General features: G+C 45.1%; 1 protein-coding gene across 1 annotated transcript in view; it reads left to right on the forward strand.

Moving 5' to 3' along the window:
* The window catches only part of TRMT44 (tRNA methyltransferase 44 homolog), a 317,825-nt gene that overhangs the window by 148,218 nt on the left and 155,100 nt on the right, over window positions 1-14,507 (forward strand). Inside the window, exon 5 of the mRNA XM_069632028.1 lies at window positions 7,870-7,977. Within this exon, the coding sequence (XP_069488129.1) occupies window positions 7,870-7,977 (108 nt within the window). The remainder of the gene's footprint in view (window positions 1-7,869; window positions 7,978-14,507) is intronic.

Here is a 14,507-nt window from a genome sequence, read left to right on the forward strand (position 1 = left end):
TTTTTTTTTTTTTAGGAAAATATAAGGTATAAAAGTTTGTGAAAATTCGGGATTGGAGCTTTCAGTGTTTGGTGCTTGCTCATATTGTTGGAACTGTTCAAGCCACACGAAAGTGTTGACAAGTGTTATATAAGAGGAAAGGGAACAGATTTGAGCATGGAGGACATAACTCCATTGACACACTTATGCAAACAGTTGCCAAAACACGCACCCAAACTGAAGAAATACTGTACCGAGTGGGTTAAAGGAACCGCCCACAATATGTTATTGCCATGGCCACAGGGTGGGTCCTTATCTAAAGCTGTCTTGCAACATATAACGACATATTTGCATGCACATACACAGGCAAAAAGCTAGACAAACGTCTAGCTATTTTAGAACTTTGGAAAATGTATGAACAAGAGTAGGGAGAGGAGCCGCCAGTAGATTGGATACATAATCTATGCTCAGAGGGGGGTGAGACGCCTACCGCGCCATCCGCCCCATCATAAACGAAGGATGAGGAAAGTAAGGACGAGGGATTATACCCGCTGAGAAAGCTTAAAGCAGCTACGGGGTACAGTAACCCAGCATATGAGTCACCTACGCATAGTACTGATGAAAATCAAGGGAAAGATAAGGAAAAGGATATCACCTCCACAGTCCCGAGGGACAAGGAGAGATGCAATGATGAAAAAAGGGGTCAGGCACAGACAAGTGCATCTCTCGACAAAGAGAGAGAAGGGAAGAGATGGAAGGGAAACGAAGATAGAACTGATGAGATAGCATTCGCAAAAAACGAATGGATGGGAGGACAGATTTTATTGAAACTTGATGGCAAAGGCATTGATGACGTGAAAGGAAAGGATAAAGGATGTACAGAGAAAGGGAAAAGAAAAGGAGTTGAGAGACAAGGATAAGAAAGAAAGACAGACAAACAAAGGCGAGAACAGCTATATCGCGAAGAGGAAGAAAGACCGCTCGATCGCAAACAAAGAGCAGCAAATGATCATGACAGACAGGAACAGCTTAGGTCAGAGGAAGAACAAAGAATACGAGAGAAAAGAATAAAGAGACGAGATGAGGAAATTCAAAGGGCAGATGAACGTAGAAATGAAAAGAAAAAGGAGGAAGAAAGAATAAGAGAAGAGGCAAGAAAGCACAGAGAATTTCGATGACATAGAAAATAAGCGGAGACAGAGAACATGCGATCTTGAATATCTGGGGAGAGAGGTTAGAAAACCCACTCCAGTAGTAGATTGGGAAGACATAGAAGAATTCTTTCCTGCATATGATTCAGTACCAGACACGTCTAGGTTAAATATGGAATATGACTTCGACACCAGAAGCATCGGAGAAACGATCGATAAAATATATGATGAAATGGGGCTGGAACAAACACCCCAAGGGGAGGGGGAAGACGTGCGCCTGGAGAGCACCCAGCTCTACGACACTGAGGATGTCACCAAAAGTACTGGGAATAGGGAACTATCACTGGATAGATTAGAAATCAGTAGAAACAATGAAGATACAAGAAGTTGCACGAATTGGGGGCAGACAATGTCCGACTCGAGAAGGGAGGAGCGTGAGGAAAATGAGGAAGTGAGACGAAGCGAAACACGACTCGCAAGAAAAAAAGGAATACGATGGTCAGACATTAGTGAGTCTGCACCAAGAGCATCAGAATCAGCCACGCAATCAGACCGACATGAAGAAGTATCTCACGGTCAGAGGGGGGTGTCTTCACCGCCCTACATGGACAGACCTATGTTCCTACCAGGCAGGCGACGATGCAGAAATATTACCCCAGCCATAGATACCATGAGGGAAGAGAGAGAGAGCTATACAGCCCAATTTCTGTTGTTCGAGAAAGGGGGAGTAAGACCACAATACATGGCCACCCATGGATCGAGAAAATTTGAAAAACAAGCTTCCAATGCTGACATTGGGAGCCGGAAAGTGGATACATGAGTTAGAAAAAAATTACAGGAGGAAACACTCTAGCCGTAGGAGACATCAAAGGTCTCCTAATCGCCATACTTGGTGAGAGAGCAGACGATGTGTGGGCACGAGCAGGCTACCCTGGTGTAACCACAATTAATACCTCGCATGACGTGCTCCATTTAACAATTGTAGAGCCGCAGTATGGAAAGCGCTACGAGTGCTATACCCAGATACTTCCGATATGGGAGCTATAATGACACGAAAAAATTAAGGAGTCTGAGGATCCGTTAATTTATTTACAGAATTTTCAAGACGCATGGGTGCTCGAGACTCATGAATATTGGACGAAATCTATACCTGTGTTCTACCATATATTGTGCCAAGGGTTGCCAGAACCGGTACAGAAACGGCTCAAGAAATTGGTAGGAATTGAGGACAATCCTTGGCCTGAAATACAGCTGACCATAGCACACTATTGCAGACAACTGCAAGAAAAGAATCGCAAAAAGGAAGCTCCACGTAAGGGTGAGGAAGCAAAATTGGTGCAAAAGAACTTGTCAAAATATGCTCTTGAGGGAGCCATGATAACTAGCACAGCTGAATCATGCATGCAACAGGTGACTTATCCACAGCAGAATAATCAGTGCAATACAGGGTTTTACCCAAGGGGAAGAGGATTTAGGGGAAGAGGATGGCAGAGTAATCAGGAAGGTTTCCAAAATAATCAAGGAGGTTTTCAAAATATGCAAAATGGTAATCAAGATGCGTCAAACGGGCAAATGATCCGACCATTGCCAGTATGCTGGTTGTGCGGAATGACAGGGCACTTAGCTCGCACATGCAGAAACCAACGCATGATGCAGAACGGCCAAGGGACAGGAGTAGGCATGGCGAATCCACCTGTAGTTTTACAGCAGGGTAGTGCACAGAATCACACAGTGCAACAACAAGCGCCAGGAGCGCAACAAGGCATACAACCTCAGAGCATGGGGAATTTTCCACAAGGACAATCCCAGCAAGCACTGTTGCAACTATCACAGACGATGAGCTCAGGGCAGACCACAAACCCCGGAATGGGAAGTAGCAATGGGAATGGGGGAAATCACTAGCACATAGTGGGCCAAATTTGTATATGGACTAGACCCTCACAGGGAACCTAGGGTGGATGGCATTATAGGGGATAAAGAAAATTCCTTCCTAGTTGACACGGGTGCAACACGCTTGTGCATATGTGAAGGCAAGTTTTCCTTGTCCGGCGAGGCCATAAATACGAGTTTTACAGGAGCTACAAGTCGTGTTCCCTTCACAAATGCACTTCCAGTCTCCATAGGAGAATGTAAAATGAATGTGCCTTAAATATATTCTCGTCAGACCCCAGTGAACATTTTGGGTCGAGATTTAATGACAAAGTTAAATATGACAATCTTGTTCACGGAGGAGGACATAATATGTTCAACTCCAGGAATGCACTATTCAAATGTATGCAAAATGATCAGTTCATACGCGGGACACTCAGCCATGAGGGCTATACCATTAGAGCCAGAAATATTTGCGTATGGTATGCGTGTGCTTATGGCAGGATTGCCAGGCCTTGCAGACAGAATCATGAGGACCCCTGATGAATTCCTATTCAGGCCAAGAATACCGATGCACGAGGAAAAGGGACAAGTATTTCCCTTGATGATACACACAGCTGCAATACGAGGGAGGATGGCCTTGATTGATGGTTATGATGATGAGGGCCGACAATGGTGCACAGTAATTGCCATTAAAGAAGGATATCGATTGACTGACGTCACCGATGACGACCTGTTTGACGAACAGACAGATATGGGAGAGACAATGGTGGAAGTGAGTCTCACTTTTTGGGTAAAAATGATCAAAAGAGAAGTCCCTCAGAGAATGATGTTGACATGAAACCGTCCTGAATATTTTGATGACGACATGGCCCAAGTGCCTGTCTCAGTATGGACTACAGGACCCTATGACGTAGGCCTCTTGAAGGGGGTTGGAGAAGTGTAGATTAAAGTGAAACCAGGAGCAATTCTACCAAAAGCCCGACAATATCCCATGTCCAGAGAGACAGATGAGGGGATTTTTAAGACAATTTCTACAATGATGCAACAGAGCATTTTAGTGACGTCGGAGTCGTCATGCAATACAGAGGTTTATTCCGATAATATATATGATATTGTTGAGGCCAAGTTCCCTATAGTCCCTAACCCGTCTACAATCCTATGTAATATTCCCGTTGAGGCAAAATATTTTACGGTGATTGACTTGAAAAATGCATTTTTCTCAATCCCGTTGCACCGTGACTCGCAAGATCTGACGTCATTCACATTCAGTCAATACAAATGGAGTTATATGGGAAACTGGAATCTGTCTCCTCCCCAGTACTTTTTAACACATCACAAGCAGAATCTATTTTAATAGAACAATTTATACATATGGCTTATCTCCTTAACTCTAACTACATGTCCCTAAGGTGGAAAGGTATCTGTCCCTTGAGAAACTGTCCATAATTAGATATAGGGGACAGCGAAAGGAAACTCACCCTATCCTGGCTCACTACTTTCCTACGATTCTAAAAAGGTGTAACAAATCAGTCAACAAATCTCTTTATTCGTGTTGCTGCTACTTGGTGTGACTTATAATAAAATCACACCACTCTGTGGTCCAATATTCATTGGTCCCCTTACTGCTGTGTATTGTAAAAACAAGAGATGTCTTTTAGCCAAGCTCATGTATTCATTGTTAATGAGTCAAGTGGATCAGGTCATCACCCTGAGCCCATATTTGTCAACCGGTTTTAGCAGGGAAATAAAGTTTACAGCTTTCTTCAGGACTATAGATTATGCTTATTTTGGGCACTCTATACATTTATAAAAAAAAGACTGGCGAGTCATTTTTCTGTCCTTCAATTGCTTTGTCTGGATCCGGCGTGTTCCATATAGATGGGACATCTCATCTGCACATCGGCTCCCTGTAAGGGAAAATGCATAAATAAGGGACTAGGAAGGCATCCGACTACTGGTCATTCTATAACTTGAATCTCTTAGTTCCTCTTACCGCCATCTCTTGTCTACTGTGGTAGAGCATCGGGTCGGTCTCTGTGCTATTTCTCCCAGGTTCTCTGGTCTCTGTCGAATAAATGACATTGGTCAAAGTCATGTTACACCCTCTTTGATGCTTTTGTTTATATTTTAATAGGGGTCTAGTGTCTATTTTGTCACAACACTTACTGTCACCTTCATTGTCTCAGTGCTCGGTGTTCACGTGTTTTCTTATCCCAGTAATGAGAGGTCATTTTCCTTGCAAACAAAGTTTAGCTGCCGCAGAGTTCGCCATGGAGAAGGCTTCAACCATTGTGATGGGATGCTTCATGACGACGTACGTCGAGCACTCACTATTTGTCATTTTAGAGAAACCAAAGGGCACATTGACATCTCAGAGAGCTTCTGCTTATGAAGTGATCATATCGAATCCTTCGATTAAGGTAGTCCGATGTAAGATAGTGAACCCAGCTACGTTTATAGCAGAGCCAGTCACTGAAGGAGAGCCAATACATGACTTTGCAAATTATGAAGAATTCTATGATGGAATTCCCAGGGTGAAAGAAAATGCTTTGGCAGAAGGAGAGATTGTCTTCATTGACGGGTCTTAGAGGATCGATCAAAGTGACGGACAAAGATATACAGGCGTTGCTGTGATGAAGCACACAGCAAATGGAGAATTTTGAGTACTCCTTAGTGCACGAATACCATCTCATCATTCAGCACAGGCTGCACAATTATTGGCGTTGATACTCACCATTGAGAATCACGCAGACCAGGAAGTAAAGGTGTACAGTGACTCCACCTATGTGACATTGACAGTGCACGCAGGCTTAGCGCGCTGGAGAAGGAGGGGCTACTTCTGAGCAGATGGCACGCCAGTGCTGCACACGGCCTTATTGGACAGGCTGATTAAGGCACTACAGCTCCCAGTGGGCATAGCGGTCGTAAAATGTGCCGCCCACACGATGGGGACAGATTTTATCTCACGTGGAAATCAAGCAGCAGACACGGAGGCCAAATGTATTGCATCCAAAAGTGAGACGATCATGGAAGTGGAAGTTATCCATGCCAATGAGTGAATAATGATTACACAAACTGCACCAGAAAGTTACAGTAACACAGCTAATGGAACTTCAAGGGGAGGCACCACAGGAAGAGAAGAATATTTGGACACGTCGAGGGTGTTCTTTAAACCCCTCTGACAGCTTGTGGTGACAAGACAGCACTGGGAAACCAGTAATGCCTGTAGCCCTATTAAAAATAGCTGGAGCAGCTACATTATCCAGCATATATGACAAAAGAGAATCTAGAAGCAAAACTCGCAGAAGACTGGTTCATACCGAAGTTAGCCGCGCACGTTGCATTCTTTATAGTGAACTGTATAATCTGCCAGCAATTCACAGCTGGGCACACATTAAAAGTAATGAGAGGAGTCGTCCCAAGGCCAAATGGGCCTTTTCCTTTCAGCACTTGCATGTCGATTACGTCGACATGATTCAAGTATGTAACGGTACAGATACTTAATTGTTGTGGTGTGCCCATTCTCTAGATGGATTGAGGCAGGTCCTTGTACACACCCAGACTCTACCTGTGCGGCCACATTTTTAGTGAGAGAGGTTTTCCCCAGGTGGGTGCTGTGTGAAGTCATGAGATCAGATAATGGAGCTCATTTTGTAAACGAGACATTTGAACGGATTAGCTTTCTGCTTGGTATAAAGCACAAGTTCTCGTTGGCGTATCATCCACAAGGTAACGGGATCTGTGAGAAGCTCAACGGCTTGTTAAAGGAAAAGAATAGCCAAGGTGAAGCTGACTCTAAGAAAGGGATGGTTGCACTGCCTTCCTTTGGCACTGTATGCACTTCGGAAACCAACCCGCTTCTGACCATCATCTTACACCACACGAGATAGCCACAGGTAGAAGAATGAGAACTCCCTTGACACCCCGAGACAGAGCTAGATGTGATGCCCAGTGAACAGGAGAAATTTTAGGGTCTGAATTGCAAAACTATCTGAACTGCATGACATCTTGCCTTACTGTAATTTCAGACCAGCTGCAGCAACGATGAAAAAGGTGCAGAGATCTTAACTTCCAAGATATTCCTGGAAGTTAAGATAGGTTTCACCCAGAAGAACCTCAGAGGGAGAGAAGGCTGAGTCCTTTAGGACCTCACTGCAGTTAGTATACTCGAGAATTGGGGTTTCCGAGCTCTAGTTGTCAACCAAAGATATAGGGAAGGCTGGGCTGAGGAGATGGGAAGCCCACAGGAGTCGAGAGAGGGGCGGTTTTTAGTTTGCCCAATTGTCCTTGTGTACCAAAAACAGCAAGCCTCATTTATGCTCTGTAAAATAAAAAACCCTGATCATTCTTCTTGTGTATTAGTATAGTTTAGGCCATCTGTAACAATGTTAATACTTAGTGCATCATTTTCTATTTGGTTAAAGCGCAACCAAACCAGCTTGTGGACCACAGTGGCAAAAGGTACTTGTCAACTATTTAAAGGTTGCAGCCATTATTCATACACAGGTAGAAAATATGGTCTAAAGCCCTTTTAAATACACAAACACCTTCAGTAATACTCTATTGAGGCATTTGAAAATACAGTGCCTTTTATCCCCGGTGTTACAGTGTATCAGTGAGGGTGTTTGTAGGTGGTGTACACCCAGAAACCAGTCGATGGCTTGGCAGCTATGGGGCTTCTATAATTATTTAATGGACTGAACAATGGAAGGATTGTTAGAATAGGAAGATTACTCTCTGGTACTTTCTGGTAGAATAGGAGTATTAGATCTCTGGTATGTTTTAACATGGCTATCATATCTACAGATTCATTAATTGGAAGATATTTTGTAAATTTAACAAATGTATCTTATGGTTTCTCTTTTAGATCCTTTGGGAAGATGAAAGAGAAGCGAAACAGACAACCAGGAAGCAGTCCTTTATTGACCTGGGATGTGGAAATGGCCTGTTGGTTCATATTTTATGCAATGAAGGCGTAAGTAATTTTGTTTAATTGGCAAAACACATTAAACTGTTGTGATTGGTTTGGTCTTTAAAATGGGCTCATGATAGGGCTAATGAATGCCTGATGTTTTCCGAACATATTTTCAAAAATAGTAACCTCCATCTTGTCCTTATTCAACCCATCTCAGCAGTTCAACGCATTAACTTAACTCATTTTTAATATTTTCTCTGGTGCAACATTAGAAAAAAGTAAACAGTAAGTTCAAGTTTAGCATCTCATAAAATCCAATAAGAGAGCCAGGGACTACGACTCCCATGATCCTCAGGCCCTCAGTAGTTCTGACCCCCATCTGTTCACCTATCAGCGCCCAGCTTGGGGTATAAGCACTCTGAACCCAATGTCCTTTCCTCTTTCTTTGCCATTAGTGTTCTAGTTCTGAACGTGCACAGTCAATGAACGCCGAAGACCATAAGAATCTGCTAACTGCTACTCTGTTGCGATAAGTCTTTGGTCCAACGGGTACAACTTGCGACAACTTCTTCTTTCTCCTGTCTAAATCCTTTCAAGGCGCCCTTTGGTCATCTCCTGCGAGAACAGAAAAGGTACCATGAGGATGGGGATGAACAAAAACTGGCATAGAATAAGATTTATCTCCTTTTGTCATTCAGGGCGGGATATAATGCTCGCCTCCTTGTCTTTAATTGAATGAAGACTTCCTGAGATATCAGCGTGGGCAATCTTTATTCTATGACAAGACAGGAGGCTCGCATTATGCTTGTTCAAAGCTTGCTACCACTCTGTTAGGTTTATCTGACACGGGTTTGAAATAAAATGTCTTAAAGGTCGACTCAGAGGACCAATCTGATTTCATGATGTCCTGAAGTGACACTCCTGCTGCAAAAGCTCTAGAAGCCATCGCCCCTCTAGCAGAATGCGCGCCAAATAAGGATAAGCCTATGCCTGCCCATTGCATCACCTCTCTTACCCATCTAGCTATAGTCGCTGTTGCTACTGCATGGTGTGGTTTCCTGCGCGCTATAAGCAACTGGGTCACACCCCAAGGCCTAATCTGTACTGTCGTTGCCTCGTAATCTTTAATGCATTGCGCTCTACATAATTTCTTATTCTCTGTAAATAAAAGGGTAAGAAATCACTCTAGAATCGGTTCTCTTGGCGATAGAAAATACTACTCCTTCCAGATAAAAAATCTTTGTCTAACTCTAGTGCCTTAACATCTTACACTCTCCGGCACGCCACCGGGCATAGAAGCATTGCTAATTTCCCTGATAATTGGGGTCGGGATAAGGCCTCATTCTCAGGCCACCTCAGGAACAGATGAAAAACGTCCCACAGGACCGCGTATTTAGGTTCTGGCGGTCTTCTCAATTTAATCCCTTTGAGGAGCAGCAAGAATGCTGGATGCTCTTCGACGGCACTCTCTTCCACTTTATCGTGACCTGCTGAGATCGCCGATCTGTAAACTCCTATCGTTCTGTAGGCACTGCCTGCCTGGAACCTCAAAGCTAGGAAGTTGAGAACTTGCACTAGAGGAGCTGAAACGGGATCCAAACTGTGTTATATACATTGCAGCGTCCAACCGTTACAAGCAGCGCTATAGCTCCTAATAGTGGAAAGTGCCCAGGAATCTCGGATGCAATCTGCAGCGAGCTACGAAATTCCTGGCAATTGCCATCTTTTCCTGAAACCCTGCATGCTATCAACTGCAACGTGCCCACTTCTATCATCGGGTGGACGTGACCGGTTGGGTCAAGTAGATGGTCCGGCAGACTCAGAATTATTCTCAGAAAATCCGAAGAAAGTTCCATCGCTACTGGAAACCAGGCCTGCGCTTTCCAACAAGGCAGCACCATCACCAGCTCGGCTTTGTCTCTGCGGACTTTCGCCAGGGCTCTCGTGATCATCACAAACGGCGGGAAGAAGTAGTGGACTGCTCCGCTCCACGGGTGTAGAAATGTGTCTGTACCCGCTGCTCCCGGATCTATCCTCCAGCTGTAGTACTTTTGCGTCTGCGCATTCAGTCTGGATGCAAACAGATCTATGGCTAGGGGTCCCCATTACGTTTGCAAGTGTCTGAATACCTGGGGATGTAGCCTCCAATCGCTGGAGTCTGCAAGATATCGAGAGTTCCAGTCTGCTATACCGTTCGGACTCCGGGGAAGATATTCCATTGTGACTGCAATCTTGTTCTGTAGTCAATAGTGCCAGAAATAATTTGCTAGCACCGTTCCCATCTTGGACCTCGTCCCCCCTAATTTGTTGATGTAGCGGACCGCTGAGATGTTGTCCATCTTGAGCAACACGCAGCATCTTATCTTGTCTTTCGTAAACGCCTGGACTGCGAAGGAGCCTGCTAGAAGCTCGAGGCAATTTATGTGCAGGCTTAATTCTTTGTCTGACCACTTTCCTCCTGTCTGAGTCTGTCCGCACCTCGCTCCCCAACCTGACCTGCTTGCATCTGTTTCTGTGACCAGTTCCGGAACGTCTCTGAATGTAGCTCGGCTATTCCAGGCCTCCATATTCTCTAGCCACCATTGAAGTTCCGTAATGGCTTCCCGATCCACGCTCACTGTGTGATGGTAAGCTAATTCTCCACGCAAGTGTATTATCTTGAGCCTTTGCAACGCTTGGTAATGCAACGGCCCTGGAAATATAGCTTGTATGGATACTGCTAGCAGACCTACTAGTCTGGCTAGATTCCGAAGCGAAATAGCTCTCTTCGCTATCACTGTTCTGAGCTTCTTTTTTATCGCCCTCACTTTGTGACCTGGGTGCTCTAGAATCGCTCTTACCGTATCTACAGTGAAGCCTAGAAATTCTACTCTCTGAACTGGTACGAGCTGGGACTTTTCCAAGTTCACCAAGAATCCTAGGGAGGAAATGAGCTTGAAAATCCCTTGCTAGGATTTCTTTGCTGGATCCCATCACCAGAATATCGTCTAGGTAGATGATCATGCAAATCCCTCTCTCTCTGATAGCTGTGGCCACTGGTTTCATTAATTTCATAAAGGCCCATGGGGCAGACGTTAGACCGAACTGTAGGCATGTAAAACGCCATATCTCCCCTTCCCATCGGAAGCGGAGGTACTTCTGTAAAGCTTTTTTTTTTTAATACCACATTTTATTGGTTTTTTGGAAACACAAAACATACAGCCCCCCACAGTGGGGTAAACAAAACCTCCCATACCAGCCCGCCAACGACTCCCCGTTGTGGTCCCTTACCAACGAGCTGCAAAACATGCCACAACATTTGTCCCTTTCGCTTTACACCCACCAGTCCATCTGCAAGTCTCTGGATAGCGTAACGATACAATATTATAACTCACTTTTAGTGTGCCTCTTCCCAACTTTGCCATATCTTTTGCGCTTTTTCTGGGCACCCCCTGGCAGAATAGACTCTCTTTTCCATCGCGATGCATATATCCACGTCCGTAATCCATTGTTCAAGGCTCGGTGGCCTCTCGGAGCCCCAAAGTTGTGCTCTGTTCCTTTTAAGTATCGCAGTGGTGGTGGATAAGAGCGCTCTCTCATACCTCGTTAGATCAGTGTCTCCTTCTATCCCCAGCAATAATTGCTTTGGATTTGCAAGTATCCTCTTGCCCATTACCCTTGACAGTTCTTCACAGCACTGTTGCCAGTATTGTTGAATGATGGCACAGTCCCACAGGATATGATAATAGGAGCCTACCTCCCTCTTACATCGCAAACAGTATGGATTCGTAGCCTTTCCCCACTTGAACAGTGCCACCCTCGGGTAATAAATCCTATGTAGTATCTTCAGTTGAATTAATCTAAGCCTGGAGGAGATAGTTGATTCTCTGGGGCACATCAGCGCAGTCACCCATTACTCTGGGAGTATATCACCCACCTCCCTCTCCCACTTGGCTTTCAGGCTCGACAGCTCTTTCGTAGCAAAGGAGTTAATAGCACTGTACATAGTCGATGTGACCTTCTGTTTAAGCAGTTCTGGGAATACATTGCGTTCTAGTGGAGAATAATCAGGTATGTCACTCAATTCAGGGAGATGGGCCTGCAGCACATGTTTGAGCTGGATATAGTGGTATTGTCGTTGGGGGGGGAGTGCAAAGGTGGCAGCTAGATCCGCAAATGCTATTATTACATTTTCTTTCATCACATCGCCAATTTTCGTAATACCTAGTTGGCCCCATGCTTGCCATTTAGGGAGTTTGTTCACCTCCGGGAGATGTCTGTTGTTCCAGAGTGGTTGTGCTAGAGTTAGTTTTTTGTCCCAACCTAGGTATTTATGTGTATCTGCCCAGACCAGGGTTATATGCGACAACATGGATGGGTCAGCGGGTCGCACTTTTTTCTGCTAGAGGAGGCTCATGATGGGCCTTTCTTGTGCGTCAGTGCCTAGTATTATATTATGCGGTAGAGTGGTATCCCCATGCAGTTTGTCATTCACTATTGCAATTTGACTGGCCCAGTAATAGGTCTGTAGCCGGGGGAGCCCAATCCCGCCCTCCCATATGGATCTTTGTAGGGTAGTAAGTGCCATTCGTGGGTACCCCCCTTTCCATAACAACTTCCTAAGTGTTTGATCTATCTTATGGAACTCATTGGGTGCTATTGATAGTGATGCATTTTGTAGCACGTAGAGAAAACAGGGGCCCTCATTTTGAAGAGATCCGCGTGTCCCAGCAATGTGAGTGGTAGGGACATCCAGTGGCGAACATCATCCTTGAACCTGGTCGCCACTGGATGTAAGTTTTTCCCCACATAGTCTGTTGGTTTGTGTGTGATTTGTATACCGAGATATCTGAATTGTTCCCTTTCAATACGGTAGGGGCACACATCTGGTATCGCAATTTCTATATGCTTCACCGGGAATAGTATGGACTTTGACCAGTTGACGCGGAGTCCACTGAACGCGCCATATCTCTCTAGTAAATGCGACACAACGGGGCAGGAAACTTGCGGGTCCACGAGATAAATTAACAGATCATCCGCATATAAAGACACTCTGTTTTCCCAGCCGTCCGCCCACCTTAAGCCTCTCCATGTTTGCGTGGATCTTAACAGGATTGCTAAAGGTTCGATTGCTAACGCAAAAATCAGAGCTACGGGGCAGCCTTGTCGTGTGCCCCTACCTAGCCGGAAGGGTTCGGAAGTATACCCATTCACTCTTGTTACTGCCAGTGGAAGGTGGTATAATAGTTTAACCCAACTCATGAAGTAAGGGCCTATGCCCATACATCGCATAATTTCCCAAATTGCCTCCTAGTGCACAGAGTCGAAAGCCTTCTCGAAATCTATGGACAGTAGGGCTAGGGGGTTTGGTAGCTTAGGTGTTTTTTCTAGTTCTGTGTGTAATCTATATATATTTTGCCTGGTGGATCTTTGTGGCATAAAGCCGCATTGGTCCGGGTGCAATAGTGTGTGTACGACGCGCTGCAGCCGATTGGCCAGTACTTTCGCCAGTATTTTGGCCTCGCAGTTTATAAGAGAGATGGGCCTATAGGAACTGCACTTGTCAGGTGGCTTATCTTCTTTGGCCAAAACTATTATTGTAGCTGTTCTGAGGTCTGGGGGGAGGCAACCCTGGGAGCGCGAGTGTTGAAAGAGGCGCAGTAGTTGTGGAGAGATTACGTTTGCGCCTATTTTCTTCCATATTTCGACAGGAAAACCGTTCGGGCCTGGGGTCTTCCCTGACTGAAGTTCTGACATTGCACAGGTTACTTCTTCCTCTGTGATTTCTTGTTCCAGTAGGGCCGCCTGTTGCTCGTCTAGGGTAGGAAGGGTGATTTCTTCTAATATATCGGTCGGTGGCAGTGCAAGTGGAGCACTGTACAGTTCAGCGTAATATTTAGCAAATCCCTCCGCTATGTCCTGGTCTGTTACTAGCGGGTCTGGCTCTTCTGTCATTAGTTTCCTAACTTGAGTGAGGCCTAAGTCCCTGCGCTCCAACCATGCCAGAATTTTCCCCGCCTTGTCCCCAGTTTCATATATTTCCGCTTGCATTGCTGCATGCGCTTGTTTTGCATTGTCTAAGGCTATGTGCTGTAGCTGTTTCTGTGCTAACGGCAGTGCACGTTGTGTCTCGGGTAGGTCATGGACCAGGTGAGCAGATTCTGCATTCCATACCTTAGCTTCAGCTGCACGTATCGCTTCAAGGTGTTTTTTTTCTTGTGGGCTGCAGTCCAGGCTATGATTTCACCCCTCAATACTGCATTTAGTGCCTCCCATAGCATTGTTGGGCTGTCCACAGAGTCAGTATTTATTTCAAAGTATGTTTCGGTAACTTTTTGTATGTGTTCCACCAGTTCATGAAACCCCAGGTAATAACCATTCAGTCTCCAACTGGGTTGGGGGAGTGGTCTGCTGGTCTTAATCGTTAACATGAGTGGGGAATGATCTGAAATACCTCTGGGGAGCAGTTGTGCATCACACGCCTCATGTATGTTACACATTGGTAAGAAGAAGTAATCCTTCCTGGATAACGAAGCATGTGCACCGGAGTGGTACGAATATTCTCTTGTATTGGGATGTAGGGATCTCCATGCATCATGTAACCGCAGTGC

This window comes from Ambystoma mexicanum, chromosome 6q (genome assembly GCF_040938575.1).
Source record: "Ambystoma mexicanum isolate Mex_15411 chromosome 6q, UKY_AmexF1_1, whole genome shotgun sequence".
Taxonomy (NCBI): domain Eukaryota; kingdom Metazoa; phylum Chordata; class Amphibia; order Caudata; family Ambystomatidae; genus Ambystoma; species Ambystoma mexicanum.